Source organism: Zonotrichia leucophrys, chromosome 2 (assembly GCF_028769735.1).
Source record: "Zonotrichia leucophrys gambelii isolate GWCS_2022_RI chromosome 2, RI_Zleu_2.0, whole genome shotgun sequence".
Classification (NCBI taxonomy): domain Eukaryota; kingdom Metazoa; phylum Chordata; class Aves; order Passeriformes; family Passerellidae; genus Zonotrichia; species Zonotrichia leucophrys.
The window spans coordinates 146,523,439-146,540,236 of NC_088171.1; the positions used below are offsets into that span (position 1 = coordinate 146,523,439).

The 16,798-nt window shown below is 37.4% G+C and overlaps 1 protein-coding gene across 2 annotated transcripts in view; it reads left to right on the forward strand.

Annotated features, from left to right (window-relative positions):
• The window catches only part of KHDRBS3 (KH RNA binding domain containing, signal transduction associated 3), a 90,177-nt gene that overhangs the window by 46,516 nt on the left and 26,863 nt on the right, over window positions 1-16,798 (forward strand). For both annotated transcript variants that reach the window (XR_010439252.1, XM_064706719.1), the window contains exon 6: window positions 8,924-9,116. Coding sequence is in view for 1 of the 2 variants with exons in the window: in XM_064706719.1 (XP_064562789.1) it covers window positions 8,924-9,116 (193 nt within the window). In the remaining variant the exon portion in view is untranslated. The remainder of the gene's footprint in view (window positions 1-8,923; window positions 9,117-16,798) is intronic.

Genomic DNA, 16,798 nt, shown 5'->3' on the forward strand with positions numbered 1-16,798 from the left:
TTGTAACTTTGCCACAGATGCCTGTAATGGTTTTGCTAGACTCTCAGTATGGATATATTTGCAGTACTATTTAAAGTTTATTTCATTTTCCATGTCCTTCAGGTAATATTTCTGGGATACAGAAGCTATTCTTTGGTTGTTTCCTATCACCAAAGCTTGATAACTAATTTACACTGTTTGTACCTAGTATGTGCATATGTCAATAGTTTTTTAGAGTACTACATTTCTAACATCACGAGTTCTGTCCTCTGGATTTTGGTAAATGATTTTTTCAAATCTGCATTTTATGCAAGAGATACACTGTTACAGAGCTTAGTTTGAATCCTTCAAAGTTGATCTGCAACTATTGAAGGTTCTTCAGGGTAAATTTAAATGCCATTAGTGTTTGATTTGGAGATGACAGTAAAAGATTGTGGATTTGTCATCACCATTTTTCACATATATTCTAAAAGAAAGTTAAAGTGTGTCTGTTTGACTTGTCCTTACTTCAAGGCTTGTCTTAAACTCCAAGACACTTTTCTCTCAAATTGAAGTGCTCTGTTAGCATATTCCTTAAGTGAAGTTCAATTCTGTTGCTACTGAGATTCTACAGCCATTGAGCTGAAGATCTCAATCTCAGTTACAAAGCTCTGATTCTTTTTTAGCAGAAATGGATTTCAATGAATAATACTTTTGTTGAAGCAAAGCTTTAAAGGCTTTGTCTCAGAGTTGGATAAAACAGTTTCAATAGGCAGCATCCCTGAGATATCCAGGAGAAGTTGAAGCAAAGCCTCAGAAGACTTGCAAAAGGAAGTTTAAAACCTTGATCCTAACCTTTCTTTGTAATCTGCAGAATGGTGTTATGATGCCAGCCTTTATACATGAAACATCCTGTTGAGTGTGTTTAAGTTCCCACTTTTGGAACCTTTATTACTCCTGAATAGTTTCAGTTAAAAAAGAAAAAAAAGTGCTAATTTATGCCTTTTTTGCTCCTTATCAGACATGTGAGAACTGGATATAATGCATCTTATTAAATCTATTTTTGGCTCCATAACAAAATTTTATTTTGTGGAAAATAGTACATTTGTGTTTGCATACAAAAATTCTAGTTCATATGCAGACATTCCTGTGTGTGGTAAGTAATTTCCTAATGGTTGTTGTTTGGAAACTCTGTATTCTTTTTTCTGGATTGTTCCTGATTTTCTTGACTAAATTTTTATGACTCTAGAACCAAGTAAGGTTTTGTGGGTGGCTGGATGGAATTTGTTCTGTGTTGTGAGCTTTACATTCAGGAATGTTCTTTTCTCATCGTTGATCTCAGAAGATACAGCTAATTCCTATAGCTGTTTCCTTTCTCCCCACCTTGCCCCAAGTTTTTGTCCCTATACTGTTAAAAATGACCTTCAGATGTAATCACATCACTTCTATTTTCTGTAGTGTTCATGATGAGCACTTTAACTATGTTGACCTAAACCCTCTTCCGTACAGCAAGAAGGGAAAGTGGTGAAAGTCTGTTTTTATTCCTTTGTTTTTATTATGATCATAAATTCTTTTTTGGAGGCAACTATATAAAATGATCATACCAGTTGCTCTTTAATTTATTGTGATAGCAAGCTTAGAAGAATCCATGGTGTTTAATGTGATGCTGTTGAGGTGTGAAACCAGAAAATGAAACTCTTTAGGACTCAATGTTTCTTTAGTGTGTGTATTCCCATCCTGAATCAGGGCTTTATAAATGATAGCAACCAAAATGTGAATTTTGATTTCTGATTAACCAAAGACTTAAAATACACATTTAAACATTCTAGTGGAAGGTGTCCCTGCCCATGGAAACAGAGTTGGAATTTGATGATCATTAAGGTCTCTTCCAATCCAAACCTTCCTATGACTCTATACATGTTAATGTACACCTCTAAGGATGTTTTGCAATTAAAGCAGCATTTCTCTCTAAAAATTCACACTATTTTAAGAATAAAAATAAGATTCAAGAATCACTCATTTATGACTCCAACTGAGATATTTTAGAAAAGTGAAATTCTAGAGGATGATAATAATAAGTCTAAGAATTTGGCTAAAAGTTCCTTGATACCTTGGGGTGGCATGGGGGGAGCCATTTCATGTCACTTATGGCTAGAAAACAGTGCTACAATCACAGAATGGTTTGGGTTGCATGAGACCCTTACTGACCATCCCATTTCACCCCCTGCCATGGGCAGGACAACTTCCCCTAGACCAGGTTGCTCCAAGTCCCGCCCTGGGGCATCTGCAACTTCTCTGAGCAACCTGTGCCAGTGTTGTCTCACCACCCTCATCATAAATTTCTTCTTTATTTCCAATCTCAACCTGCCTTTTTCAATTGAAAGCTGTTGTTCCTCATCCTGTCAGTAGGGACCCTGATAAAATTACTCTCTTTTTCTTATAAGCAGCTCCACTTAGTTATTAAAAGGCCACAATAAGGTAGAGCTGGCTGAGTTCACACCCCAGATTAAGAGAGATTGTATTTGAAAACAATAGTCTCAATTAAAGAAATAGCAGATTTCTGATTTATGCTTTCAAGAGAGTGTGGAGAGTTTTTTACTTTTCAGTTTATTATACATATTTAAATCTATGCATGGCTGGGATCCTAATGGTTGAATGACTGTCACTGTCTGGAGAAAAATAAAACTTTGGCAGAAGTTTTTAGTTAGAACTTGCTGTCTTATATATTAGAAGTAAGATGAGCTGATGCGGATCAATGCTGCAGTGTGTTCACAACTTCCAGCTGCTTTCCTGCCATGTCTGGAATGAATTGGTTTCTTTTTTTGAAGAATCACTTTTTTTCTTGAGAACATGTAGGTAGTGAAGTGTTTCTGTAGCACAAAATAAATATTTGACAAAGCCAGCTCAGGATCTAGGCCAAAGGCCGATATTATTAATTTTCATCATGTTTTGTTTTAGTTTTGTGGTCTCCCATTTTCCACAAAATTGAAACATGAACATATGTATTACTGTTTTGAAATGTAAATGTGAAATAAATCTTGTGTAAGAGTGTTAACTCAATGATGGCTCTTTTTTTTGTTGTTGTTTTTTTCTTCAAGAAGGATGAAAAGTCAGGAATCTGAGTTTTGAGTTGTGTCTGGATATCACTGTTTTAGTATTTTAAAATGTCAGCACCAAAATAACAGGTCGGTTATTTTTCAGATGTCTAATATGAAACAAATATATTTACTGTTTGAGGAACACTGAATGTAGCTGTCTGTGCTCAAATGAAGATAATATATCAACATCTGGTAACCAAATTTGTTACATCTATTTATTGAACAGTGTAAATCCCTGCAGATATATAGAACTATGATAATGATAAAATTATTAAGGAATTTCAAGTGTTTCCTCATTGAATAATGTAGTTTTTGAGAACTGTCCTAAATTTTGCAAGTATTTTTATTTTAAACTTATTCTTCCATTTAATGTTTCTGGGGGGACAGAGCAGAAAGGATCTTCATACCATTAACTGTTCCAATTTTGTGTTTCACTAAAAGTGAAGGAAAGCTATAAACTGACTCTAGTTGAGGTTTCATGATCAGAATAATTTTACTAACTCAGGCATCCAGTGATGGGCTAAACAGGAAATAAAAATCAGTGTGATTCTAGAGCAGAGAAAGTGCTAAATGAAATGATGGAAGTGGCTGTTGCTGAGGGCAGCTGGAGATGAGTGTAAGTGAGATGCTGTGCCTGCTGCTGTGGGCAAGGGCAGTAAGTTAGTTTGCTGGAAATAAATCCTAGGAACACCGTGGGACTACTAGAAAGTAGAAATGTCAAATATTATTGCTAACAAAGGCCAAAGAGGAAGTGTATAAGTTGGTAAAATTCTGTTTCAGTGGGAATCAATGCTTAGATTAGTACTCTTAAATTCCTTCTGAGCATTCACAAATGTTTTGAGTCTAACATTGTGTAGCATAGTTCTAAGTGGCATTAGATTTTGTTGTTAGATTTTCTTGAAAATGTTTTTACTTACACAATAAATTCAGGATTCAAACAATGAGATGTTAATCACAAAATTCAATACTTTAGTAATGCTGTAAGTGGACACAGTAAGGTAGACTTTGCATTTGCACATTTTTAGACATTAACCATCATCAGTCATTACTCCACAGTGTTTATAAATCATATTAACACCTTCTGACACTTTTATTTAGAGGCTTTTTCTCCCCTTCTTTAGTGTGTTTATAGTTTTATAGAAATTGTGCTTCACTTTGTATTTTATTTTTCCTCATTCACTGAATTGCAAGTCTAAGTAATGAAATAATGTCATGAGAGGAGAGTTAGATTCCAACAAAAACAGCTCTCATGACAATATCTTCAAGGGATGGTGTGGTATGTGAGTTACATTAGATTATTCCTCTCATTTTTTCATGAAATAAAAGCTATTAAATGAGTTACTGGGATTTGCTTTAGTTAGTCTAGTCCATGGTACCCAGATATAGAAGCCTTTTTTAGTGCAGAGCCTACTCCCAACTTTGGGAGTAAAATTATTCAGAATTTAACAATCGAAATTACTTGTGTGTTTAATGGAGAAGGGTTAACTTCTTCACTGGATCCACCACTGCCAGATTATACTACATGCTCTCCACTCTTAAACCTTTGCCATTGACTCTCTTACACTTTAAGCCTCTCTTCTCTCAGCCCTGCTCCGAGCTGTGGCTGGCAGCTCGCAACTGGGCCCTGCACCCACGCCCTTTGTAATAAACCGACAGTTTCACAACTTAACTACAAAAATCTCTCATCTCCATCCATCCCAACCACACATAACCCCCGTCACTCCTACAGACACTCCCACAGACGCTCCTACACCAAAGTATTTGCACAATCAGAGTTCTCAAAAAGTTTGGGGACAGATCTGTGGAGTTTCAGTACTTATTTGTGTATGCAACAAATCAGCCTGGACATATGGACTCAGCACTGTAAGAAAATTTTATTGGTTCTTACTCAAAAGGGGTTCTTATTGAGGACATTCAAAAGATTTCTTACAGGGACAGAGGTGACACCATGGTAGAGAGGAGAGAAAATAAGGACAAAAAATACCTTTCTTATATTTTAGAAACTGAGCTGGTAGTCAATGCTGACAATGGGCTGACCAACCAGCTTTGATAATATGTAACTTGTTACAAAGGTTTTATAAAGGAAATAAAACTAATCAGCAATCTTGTAGAAAAGACAAGGGGAGTTGGTGGCACCTGAAATTTGGCATTCTGAAAGGCTATCCTTGGACAAAGAAGCAAGCAGTGGAAGTGGCCTAAGAGCCATGAGAAGTTTTACCTTCTCACCATCAAATGATGATAAGGTATCTCTTAATGTGATAAAACAGAGCTGAGATAAATTATGCAAAATAATTGTTCTAATCATTAGCAGTTGTGCAACGATTCTTCCAATTATAGGGGAGATAGTTGTAGAGGGGAAAGGGTGGAGAACAGACCCTCTGTGCAGTTTCTTCAGAGGCTTTGGAAGCAGATGGATACTCCTCAAAAGTAGTTGATTAGGAGTTGAAAAGTCCAGGACAGACAGAAATTTCAAAATCAGCTTCATTCAGTTTTGTTCTGTGCTGTGTCTGGAGGAGCTCAGCACCTCCTGTCCCACTGCTCCCCTTGAGGAAGGTGTAGATTGTGCTGAGGGCACCCCTCAGCCTTCTCCATTCCTCTGATGTTTCTGTTGGACCCATCAGATAAGCCTCAGTTGTCATTGGTGGTATGAAGTGCCTTAGTCTACTTAATTGTTCTTGGTAGTTCTTGGTATATGAGCAGTTCTAGACTGCTCGTCATCTTTGACACAGTTTCTGTTGGTTCCAGTTGTTTTATGTTTGGTTTTTGTTTTTTTTTTAAATTAGGAAACAAGTCTGTGAGTACACACAGTTGAGTAGTGAAGGTTTATGTGTACTCTTTTGTTTTCTAACAAAAACTTAGGACTGATCTTAGTTCTAGTTGTTCTGTAGGCAATTATAGTGCAGAACCTATTGGTTTGTGTGATGACAGGATATATAAATTTATATGTGTGTAGTTATTAACTCCCAAGTGTCCTCTCCTGTAACTTCAATCTTTTTAGCAATTTTCTTTTCTAAAACATTCAAGTTGAGATTCAGCTACAAATTAGAGTAGGCATCTGAACCTCTGTTGCTGTTGATTGAAAAATATTGCATGTATTTTTATTTGTTCCTTTTGTTCTGGAATTTGTCCATAAACCATTGTCAGCACTATCTAGTGGATTACTGTAAGAACAGCTCTTCCATAAGAAACTTCTACATTTGTTCTTGATTGTGTAGCAAAACCTTAATGTACATGCGCATGTAGACATTCATATATATGAGTTGATCTGTTCTGGTGATTGAGGCTTGCTCTGAGAGGTTTCCTGATTCTGGGACAATTGAAGGACTTCAGTTGTCTTGGACCTGCTTTTCTGAGTATTTTCTTTTGTTAAGATTCTTCCTTTGAGGTTGGAGTTGGGTTCAGCCTTGCAAGTGATACCTCTTTTAAAACCTGTTGTAGCTTTACTGAGCTCCTATTGCCCTTTCTCAAGTGCTCTCTTTTTTGATAATTGTTGTGTATTTGCTCTGACTTCCCACAGAATTGCTGTCTCCCAATATCATATATGCATTTTAAGCATTTTTAAACATAAGTTGTATAGCTGCCCTTTTCAAATTAAGCAATACCTGAATCTGTTGTTTTTGCAAAGGTGTGCAAAGGTTCCTGTTGGAGTGGTTCCTCTGTATTTTGAGTCTGTTCATTGTAAATATCTGTCAAGCTTCTTTAATTCCCCTATAGCTTCTTTGAAAATAATAATTCTTAAATTAAAGGATTTACAAACTTTTATACAAGTTAAAAGAAATAACAATTTACAGTATCTTAAAATTTCCTCTTAGCATCATAACCTGATTCAACTCAAATCCATGTGGTGCTGATTGAACTCTCCTCTCACTGGGTTTTCTGTCTTGGTGCTTTTCCTGTCTCCTCCAGCCTGGAGCAGTAACATAAGAACATACATCTCAGATTAAGAGGTCCTGTAGGAGGAATGAACAAAGTTATGAAAAGTTAAAATCATAAATGATCTCATAATGCAAGACAAATAATATTTCCTACCCCTCACCATTCCAATCCTATTAACTGTTTTTTTGAAATGCAGAAAAGACCTCTTCACATGGATCTGGTTTTCTAATTCTCAAGAATAAATCTATGGTAGCTTGAAAAACTGTACCTTTTTTCTTCCCTTAAATGTTTTCCATGTTTTTCAGCCTATTTCATTTCCTGCTTTCACTTGCACCCTGCCTGAAGGATGCTGTCATGATTATGCCTAATGATTCTTGAATCTTTTTACTGAGTTTTGTCTTTTTTTGACTTGTTACTGACTATATTCTCTGCCACTAGGTTCATTTTTCTTTCTCTGGCTTGTCCTGGAAATTATCACATTTGCTATTTCTATATATTACTTTAGCAGGCTGTGTCTGGAAACTTGACTGTTCACCCCTGCCTCCACTACAGTGAAGTCAAATAAGCAGCTGGTACCCTGTTCTGAGGGGGTGTTCTACAGATTAACTAAAACCAAGTAATAAGGACAGTTTTAAATCATTACTCTCCAAGCAAGCTTGTTGAAAATACTATGTGACTGTGTTTTGATCAGTAATAAAATTAATAAAATCCATCCTGTTTTATCTTTACATTTTTTGCATTCCTCCTTCAGTGATGCAGTTTTTGAAATACTGCTTATTTGTGATAAAATGATTGTCTCGTTTTTTGATTTGTTTATTGATTTGAAATTATACAATTTATATGAAATGGGATAGGAAATCATAAGGCCAAATCTGGATCTTTGTCATGCTGTTCATGTTGGAAATTTCTACTGAAATTAGGACATTTTTACTCAATTACTGGGCTTGAGATTGATTAGATAATGGCTTGGTAGGTAGAAAGATAGGGTAGAGCTTGTTCCTTGTTTCCTTCTATGTATCTGTTAGAGTGTATGATAAGGGTCTGACTTCTTTGGAACAATTCTATTTCCAACAGCAGTCATTTAGACTCCATTATAGCTCATGGGTTGAAATTATCTCCTTAAAAAGGGTATGTCCATTAGCAATGTTTTAGATTTCTTGTTTAAAAGAGTAATTGATGAAAATTTCTCACAGATTGTACCTCTAAGTCTCTCCCTTTACTACAGGGAGGTAGGAGGAAAAGCCACTTCTAAATGGCTAAATGAAATGTTTTTTGAAAACTGGTTCAACTGAAGTCTCATATTTTTCATCCATATGTTAAGTGTCCAAAGTAATGGAATGCAAGTTAGTGCCTATCATGCTTTCAGAATTTTTAGACTATATATACTGTTATTTAGTGTTCTTAAATACATATAGGACATCAGATTATATCCTATAATCACTCTGCACATTTTATTACATTTTGATGTTTCCTGAAACAGATGGAAATCTGTTCAGAAGCAGAAGAAAATGTACTTTTTGTGATGCACTCAGTGTCTCACAACCAGTGTGATTTTTGGGTTGTGTTTCAGAAGCTTTCATGGGATCAGAAGGCAGTGGCACAGATTCCTCTGTGCAGGGTTTGAGTGTGATATTGCCTGACACCTTCCAATGAAGCTGCTACTCTGTGCTTGTGATTTCACATACTAGAAATCAAATTCCAGTGAAGTTGACTGATTCCAGCATATTTTTTGGGTGTGTCTGAGTGTGTGAGAATGACTCAAGTCAGTGCAAGGCTCATCACTGAGTCCCATGTCTACTTTGAATCTTCCAGCATTTTTTGCATAACGCACGTAATCGGATTTAAGCCTACAGAGAAAGGACAAACTCTAAATCTCCTGTAGACTTTTTCTGGTTGTAGCAAAGCAGAACTGCCATGATGTGGGGGAGGGAGGTGTTGGAAGGGAGGCCCTGGCTATGGTGTCTAATGGTCAGTGATCTGTGTGTTTGCAGGGGCCGTGGGGGAGTGCCTCCGCCACCAGCAGGAGTGCCCAGAGGGGCACCAGCTCCCCGGGGAGTCCCTCCCAGCAGAGGACCAGTCAGTCGGAGCCGGGGACTTCTGGCACCCAGAGCACGAGGAGTTCCTCCCCCGGCAGGGTACCGGCCCCTGCCGCCGCCCCCGGCACAGGAGACCTACGGGGAATATGTAAGTGCAGCTGTGGGTGTGCTGAGCATGGAGCCTGGGTCGTTCTGGAGAGGGCAGATCCCTTCAGAACTCTGTACAATTAGCACCTAAGTGCTATCCCAACATCTCTGACAAATGTGGTCATCTTTTTTTATCATTTCAGGCTTGAACTGCTTAATTAAAAAAAAAAAAAAGGGTTATATGTATACACCTTCATAAAGACATTTACAGTACATTTGACAAAATAGTTATGTGCCTCTTAGATGTTTAATGTTAGGTTTCTGCCTTCCAAAAAATTTGAAAAACCACTATTTTATAGAAGTCTACTGTTGTAGACTTCTAATTCTCAACTAAAACAGAATAATATTCTAATCTTCCTTCCTAAGCCTATCTTTGTGGCCATATAGTGGTTTAATGATCAGACATGTAAAGTATTTTTATGAAAGCTTCAGAACTAATCCTAAAATTTTAACAATGCACCTCAATAAGCCATACATATTCATCTTGATTTTATTGTATTAAACATTAGAATCATACCAAAATACTTTTTATGTTGTATATGACAAAATTATGCAGTTATGAATTGTTAAGGAAAACTTAAATTGAACTTACAGAGCAGTAAGATAGAGAAAAAAGATCATTAAGTCAAAACTATAGTGATAAAAATGAATTTAGTCTTACAGGAAAATAATACCTTCAAGGACAATGCTTTTAATACTAAAGGTTAGTATGCCCTCTTTACAGCCAAGTGTGTCTGGACTTCATTGTTTAGACTAGCAAAAAAGGAGATTCTGTGTTCCTGAAAACTTGCTATTTAGGTATTTTTTGCTTTTGTCTAAACCTTTCTTTCACCTACCTTCACCTCTCTTCTTCCAAAGATCCCCACCAAAACCATCTAAATAAAATACCAGGTTTTCTCCCTTTTGGCAGAAAACCCTTTTTGTTATATAGAAAACCAATTTTCTATATAACAGTTGTAGATCTATAAGAGAAGAAGTTCAATGTTGTTAATGTAAACATTTATGCATATAACTGAAGAAAATCAGAAGAAGTTAATGTAGCTCATTAATTTTGAGGAAGAATACTTTAACAACATGCCTCAATTCCCCCTGGCTATACTTGACTAGTCAGAGTGGGTACTGCAAATAAGTGGTTCTCTAACAATGCCTTCCAAGGAATCAATCCTCATTGTACACCTGTTTCCAGGACATACATTCTAGAACACATAGAGAGATGGTAGAATAGAAACCTCTTTGAGTGACTTCATATTTCTTTATGATTTGCTATTTATAGAATGTGTCTATAGAAGGGGGGTGTGGAAGTAACAGCTGCTTGCCTCAGTGTCCTGAAGTATGCTTCACTTCTGGGAGAATAATTAGAAAATAGCACTGTACAGAAAAGTAGTGCTGCGCTTAATAACTTCTAAAAAGAATTTTCTTTAGAACTGGATCCCTTATCTACCAAAAAAGATACCTTAGCAGGGATAGATATAGTTAGATAGATATAGTACTTAAAGCTGTAGTTGGAAAAGCAGTCCTATATGGTCTATATTTTCTTTAGAAGAACATTTAGCAGGGACATAAGCCATTGGTGTGTTGCATGTTCAGTGTTAAATTTGATGCTTGATATTTTTTACCTGTCTATTTGCAGGACATTATCTAAGTGCCTTATCTCTGTCTTTTACAGGTTAAGGGAGCATGGTATGAGTCTTTAGTAGTATTTCTGTGCCTTCTTTACAATTTCCTGCTTAGTTATATCTAATACTGAAGCATTAGTTTGCCAACCTGAGCAGAATAAGGTCTTGGTGGTTGAGAAGTGTCTGTAGAATGAGAACATCAGAAACACTGGGGGGTACCAAAAGCTATTTTAGGCACCATTAAAGCTTTGGAGACTGAGATATCCAGAGAGGTTAGAGAGAAACCTTTAGAAGTGTATTGGGTTTTTGTGGCCAGGTTTTGGTAGCAGAGGGCTGCAGGAGTGGCTTCTGTGAGACTTCTGGAAGCTGCTGCTGTGCCCAGCAGAGCCAGTGCCAGCCAGCTCCAAGGTGGTCCTGCTGATGGCCAAGCCAAAGCCCAGCAATGGTGCTACTACCTCTGGGATAATGTATTAAAGGGAAGGAAAAAAATCCCACTCTGGAGCAGTCTGTTCCTAAAGGACTTCACCCCATGCAAGGTTCCTACTCTGCAACAGTTCATGACGAGCTGCAGCCCAGGGGAAGGGCGCATATTGGAGAAGTTTGTGTTGGACTGTACCTGTGGGAGGGATCTGATGCTGGAGCTGGTGAAGAGTGGGAAATGTCCTGTCCCTGAGGATGAACAAGCAGGGACAGGACATTTGGTGTGGTGAGTTCACCACAGCCCCCATTCCCATCCCCTGCATTGCTGTGAGGGAACGAGTAGAGGATTTTGGAGTGAAGTTGACACAGGGAAAGAAGGGAAGGGTGCAGGGGAAGGTGTTGCTCAATTGAGTTTTAATTTCTCATCATCCTACTCTGATTTCATTGGTAATAAGCTAATTTACCCCAGTTGCATCTGTTTTGCCTGTGACAGTAACTGGTGAGTGATCTTGAGCCATGAGGCTTTTATGTCCGCCTGAGGAGGGGAGTGACAGAGTGGCTTTGTGGTCACCTGGTGTCCAGTCAGGGTCAACCCACCACAAGAAGACTTTCTCTTGAGGATTGCAAAGTCCTGAGGATTCGTGGTTTTTATTCCTTAGGCTTACAAGCCCTTGCTTTGTACTCATTAAACTAGTGTGAAACTGTGCAAGTCCAGGAAGAAGCAAACTGTGTGTGGATGGAAGCTTTGAACCACTCACTCCTGTAACAGAATATTTCAAAGGTGATTTAGGGTTTCAGTATGTAAAGTGCTTGCCCATTTCCTCTGTTGAGTGCTATTAAATCTATCTTGTTACAGACAATGAATTACAGCTTCCTTTTTCCTTCATTCCCTTTGCTAACTCTGTGTAGTCCTTGAAACCAGTGAATTTTTAACATCTGTGATGAACTCAGTGTTGCCTCCTGCTTATCCTGATATCTCTCCTTCCTCTGCTTGATTAAGTAGCTTTTTTTTTTTTTTTTTATAAATAGTTATCTTCAAAAGGAGAAAGGGAATGCCTGTTTCATTATGAAAAACTGGAAGGGTTACTTCTGGAGGCAGTATTTCACAGGGGAAAAATATCACAGGCAAAAAGTCATTAATTTGAGTTGCATTTTAATGTAAGATCAAGAAAACTGTGAACATTGCTGACCTTCGTTTAGAGCCCATAGGGAAGTGTTCCAGAATCTTGTCCATTACAGAAAGCTCTGCCCAGAGTGAGCTGCCTCTGCCTTCTGTCAGCTTTCTGGAGTCTGTGCATTGGTGGCCTTTGAATGCTTTGGCTTTCTCTGCAGAAGTCACACAATGTACAGCAATAGTGGCACAGCTTTCCAGTTCAATATAAGCAGTTTTCCCACTCCACTGTTGCCAGTCTCACTTATGTATGAGCCTCTGCTGCAGGACTCATTCCTCCTGAGACCCCCACCACGCTGTTAGCACCATGATGAAGCTCTTGAAGCCACTAAATGACAGTTCCTTATCATTTTCTCTGAAGACTGACTCTTTAATAGCTGTAGCATCAGCTTATATAGGAAAAATTCCAGCCTCTACAGCCAGCCAGCTTTATAACTCACTGCTCTGGTTGCTGTGATAAACTTTCTCTGAAGACTAGCAGGACTCTCATTTTTCTTTCCTCAGCTGCTTAGGTCAGGAGAAAACATGTTGTGACGTGTGAAGCATGGCCAGGATTATTTTTGTAACAGCTGGAAGAGGGAAACCATACTAGGTGGATGCTACATTTGTTGAAGAACTTACAGATGGTTTCAGGAACATTTTTCTCTTAATTAAATGGGATTTTTTTTTCCTCTACTCATTGAACTATACTGTGCAATAGACTAAAATATTTTTATGGATTTTTAAGCTGACAGCTTATTCCATTACGATAAGAAATAGAAACTATATTTAAGTACTAGCTGGAAATTTTAAGCTTTTCTACAATTTTCCAAGAAGCAGGAAATTAGTAGCAGTGTAAGGTCAATTCCTTAGCAAATGTTGAGTCAAGCATGGGTTAGAGCAGAACTGCTCAGTCTCAGTTACTGCCTCATCACATTTGTTGCTCTTGGCCTCGTCCTGCTGTTGCCTTCTTCGCAGCTTCCAATCTCTGAGGCTTTTTTCCAAATTAGCGACACACAGTGGGACTGAAGCTTTTTAAGACTAGATTTTTATTTGATGCTTTTTTCATTTTACAAAGGCAAATATTTTGTAAATATTCTACCAGTCTTTAACTTCTGTACTTTGCATGAATATATTTGTGATGATGCTGCGTAAAGTCCTGTTCTGGCTGCTTAGTTGTGTTAAATGCAAAGTGAGTTTTATCTGAGTTCATAGTCACGTTTTTAGGCATTAAGAACTTTAAACATGAATTTAAAACCTGTTGCTCTGGCAGTTAAAAAATAACTCATCAGTCCAGCATGTTGTGGCCAAGACTTGCTTCAACACTACTTTGGGAGACGGTGAGATCTGAATATTCCTCCCTGTTCTGGATAAAATTTGTGGCAGAGCTTTATTTCTGGTTTTGGCCAATTTATATATGTGTTCTTGTGTTCAGAAAAGGGTTAACTCAGGGACAGAGTTTTCTGATGCACTGACCACGTGTAATTTCTAGCAGCTAAAGCTCCAATGGCATTGCTTTCTGTATTAAGAAATGGAGCCAAGATGGAATGTCTACCAATAGGAGACCAAGGGAGCCTTTCTGATGTTAAGTAAATTGTAACTTAAAAAAGAACACTGTGAGTTATTTCTAATTAGATTTCAAAAGTATTTTAACTTGGATACAGATACAGGCCACTCAAAAGAAGGTACAGAACAGTTGGATACAAAATAGTTACCGATAGCAACAAACTTCAAAACCTACTCTTTAAAATCTACATTTAGTTATTTCTTCTTTCTGCAAAACCATAAAGGTTAGGGATTTTTTTATAAGATTTATAGTTCCTGAAGCATTCATTTGTGGATATTTCCAGAAATACATTGCTTTACTGATGAACAAAGCACATCTCAGACTCAAGATTGTAGTTCTCACACTAGGTCTGTGTTGTGAGACTGTAATTAGCACTGAATGTGTACTGTGAAGTACATGTGTATTACAGATATTACAATACTATGAGACTGTGCTTGTCCTCTTTCCCATGAGAAATGGGGAAGACCCAAAACATTACCATAGCCTGCTGTCTAACAAAATCTCACCCAAAATAATGAGCAGATGGTGTGTTGTTCTGTCTGTCTTTATAAGTAAAATCTCAGTATTTTTTTTGGTACTGGGAGGCCTGTGGATCAAATTCCTGTTACAGGTATTCTTATTGCCTTGGGTCTGTCTGGAGATGATGTGCTGACCACCAGGATACTGTCCCAGCATACACAGCACTTTCTTGTCCTTTTGGTTTGTCAGGAAATCCTACAAATTTGGTAAGCCTTAGGGAAAGTTGATTTACAAATAATATTTGTCTGGATGCCTAAAAAACTAATTCCATGGTCTGTCCAGTGGGTATTACAAAATATGGATGTAGGAATCCATTAGATAAAAGAATAATTGCTGTCTTACTGTTTACAGGGGAGAGCCCATTCCATTGAAAAACCTATATACTGGTATTTAGTTCATTTCCTTAGAAAACCAGTGCAAATTCTGTTTTAATCTCCATCCTTAAGCTTGAATTCTCTGTCTCCCTATTGAGATCATAATTAATTTAGATTTTGAAAAACTGAAAATTAGGATTAATGTGGAAGCAATTTCTTGGAGCTATTAATACACTGCTGATTTTGAGTGGTGAACTGTTTTTAAAGTAAGGTTTTCTCATTAACATTCACTTGCTGTTTGGGGTTGAAGAAGGTAAGATCTGTAGGAAAAAAGAAAAAAATCTCTGTATGACATATAAAAAAACCCCATTTTTTTATTTACAAATAAAGGATTCTTGAAGTTGAGGTAGTAAAATATTAGTGAAAGTAAGGGCTAGTCCAGATGGCATAAGACTTTAAAAAGAATTTAAATTCTATAATGGAGTTCAAGTGTGATTTCAGTGTCACTTTGCAAGATTTACACCATGTTTTAATTTACCTTGGTCTTGTGAATGTTGATAACTTCCTGATGATGTGCAGCATTTTAAATCTGTTTATCTGCTTAGTTGTTTGAATGTGAAGCTTTTTGTTTGGGTTCCTGGAAAGAGCTTGAATTAGATTCAGTCTCTAAGAAGCAGAGAAATTATCTTTTGTCCATGCTGTCCCTCTTCCCCTTTGTGGATAATGTTGTGGTTTCCATTTAGGTATTGTGCCATTTTCTAAGCAGTTTGTTTGCTGAGTTCTGGCTTTTTAGAAGTGCTAACGCTGTTCTTAAATTCAGGGGGAATTTGTGTAAGACTTTTGAAAAGCAAGTTCATAACATGAAAACATTATTTCTTGGCTTTTTCTTTCCAATACAATGTTCTTTATCATAGTAAATAGGACAAGCAAAAAGAAATAAAGCGGGGAGCGAGGGGAAGGTTTTATATTTTAAGCCCTTCAAGTAACTGCTTTGTTTAATTTCAAATCTTGTATCTTCTTTGGGGTTTTCAGAATGAGATGGAGAGACAATACAAAATGTTTCCATTTTCCCAGGAGCTGGGGTGACATTGGCTATGGGAAATGTGGGATGCCTTGGAGAAAAGGCTGAACACCTTTTCCCCTTGCCTAACTCAATGTTCACCTATAAAGTTCCCATAAAATTCCTTTCTGAGTATTTTAGTTTAAGCTGCTTATCTGAAACTTGGTATTATTGAATGAATCCTCCTGATTCTGGCACTGCTCCCTGCTGTTGTGTATAGAGAACCAGACTTGTTTTGGTCTGATAGTAATTTGGTTTAAATGTTGCTGTCTATATTCATTAGCAACTCCTCAGGGTTTTTTTGAGGTGCATGGAAAACAATCCACTCCTGCATCTCTCATTCTATGAAAACCTTATTTGTTCTGGTTGGATATGCTCCTTCTGGATGAAAACAGATGAAAATCTCCAAAACAAGAGCTTACAGTCTGTGCATGTTTGCTGCTAATGTCCTTGATGTTGGTGCTCAGACTTAAGATGGTTGTAGCAACCCATATTTGTTCTGATTGCCTCATATTCCCTGTTGATTAAATGAGGGGGGGGGGATGTTATTCCCATGCTACAAAATGCCTGTTCCTTCCCTTTACAGTTCTAATTTGCCAAAAGGAGTTCATTGCACTGATGTTGTTTTGTGCTGTCTCCTTCAAGTTAATCTCTGCATAAACTTTTTTTTTTTCTTTTAATTTGATAGTTTTTATCGAAAATAAATTTGTGAATGTGCTCCTCCAGTGCTCTGGGATAGTATAGTAGTGTAAGTATTAATTTCAGAGAATGATGAGGAAAAAGAAACAGTGTAAAAAGAAAACATTTTAGCTGTAGTGGTAGTGTCCTTATTTTTTTCCCTTGGATGGATTTCCTTAGATGGGAACAGCTGGAAAATTGATTTCTTATTGATTTCATGATCTTTTTTCCCAGCTCTCCAAATGGCCTTTGTTAAAAACCACTTTTACTCTCTTCTTTCTTTCTGTTTCTCGGTTTTGTTCTTTGAAACATTGTTCATTTTCCTTAAAGAGGTTCCAAACAGTAGTCTGTCATTGTCA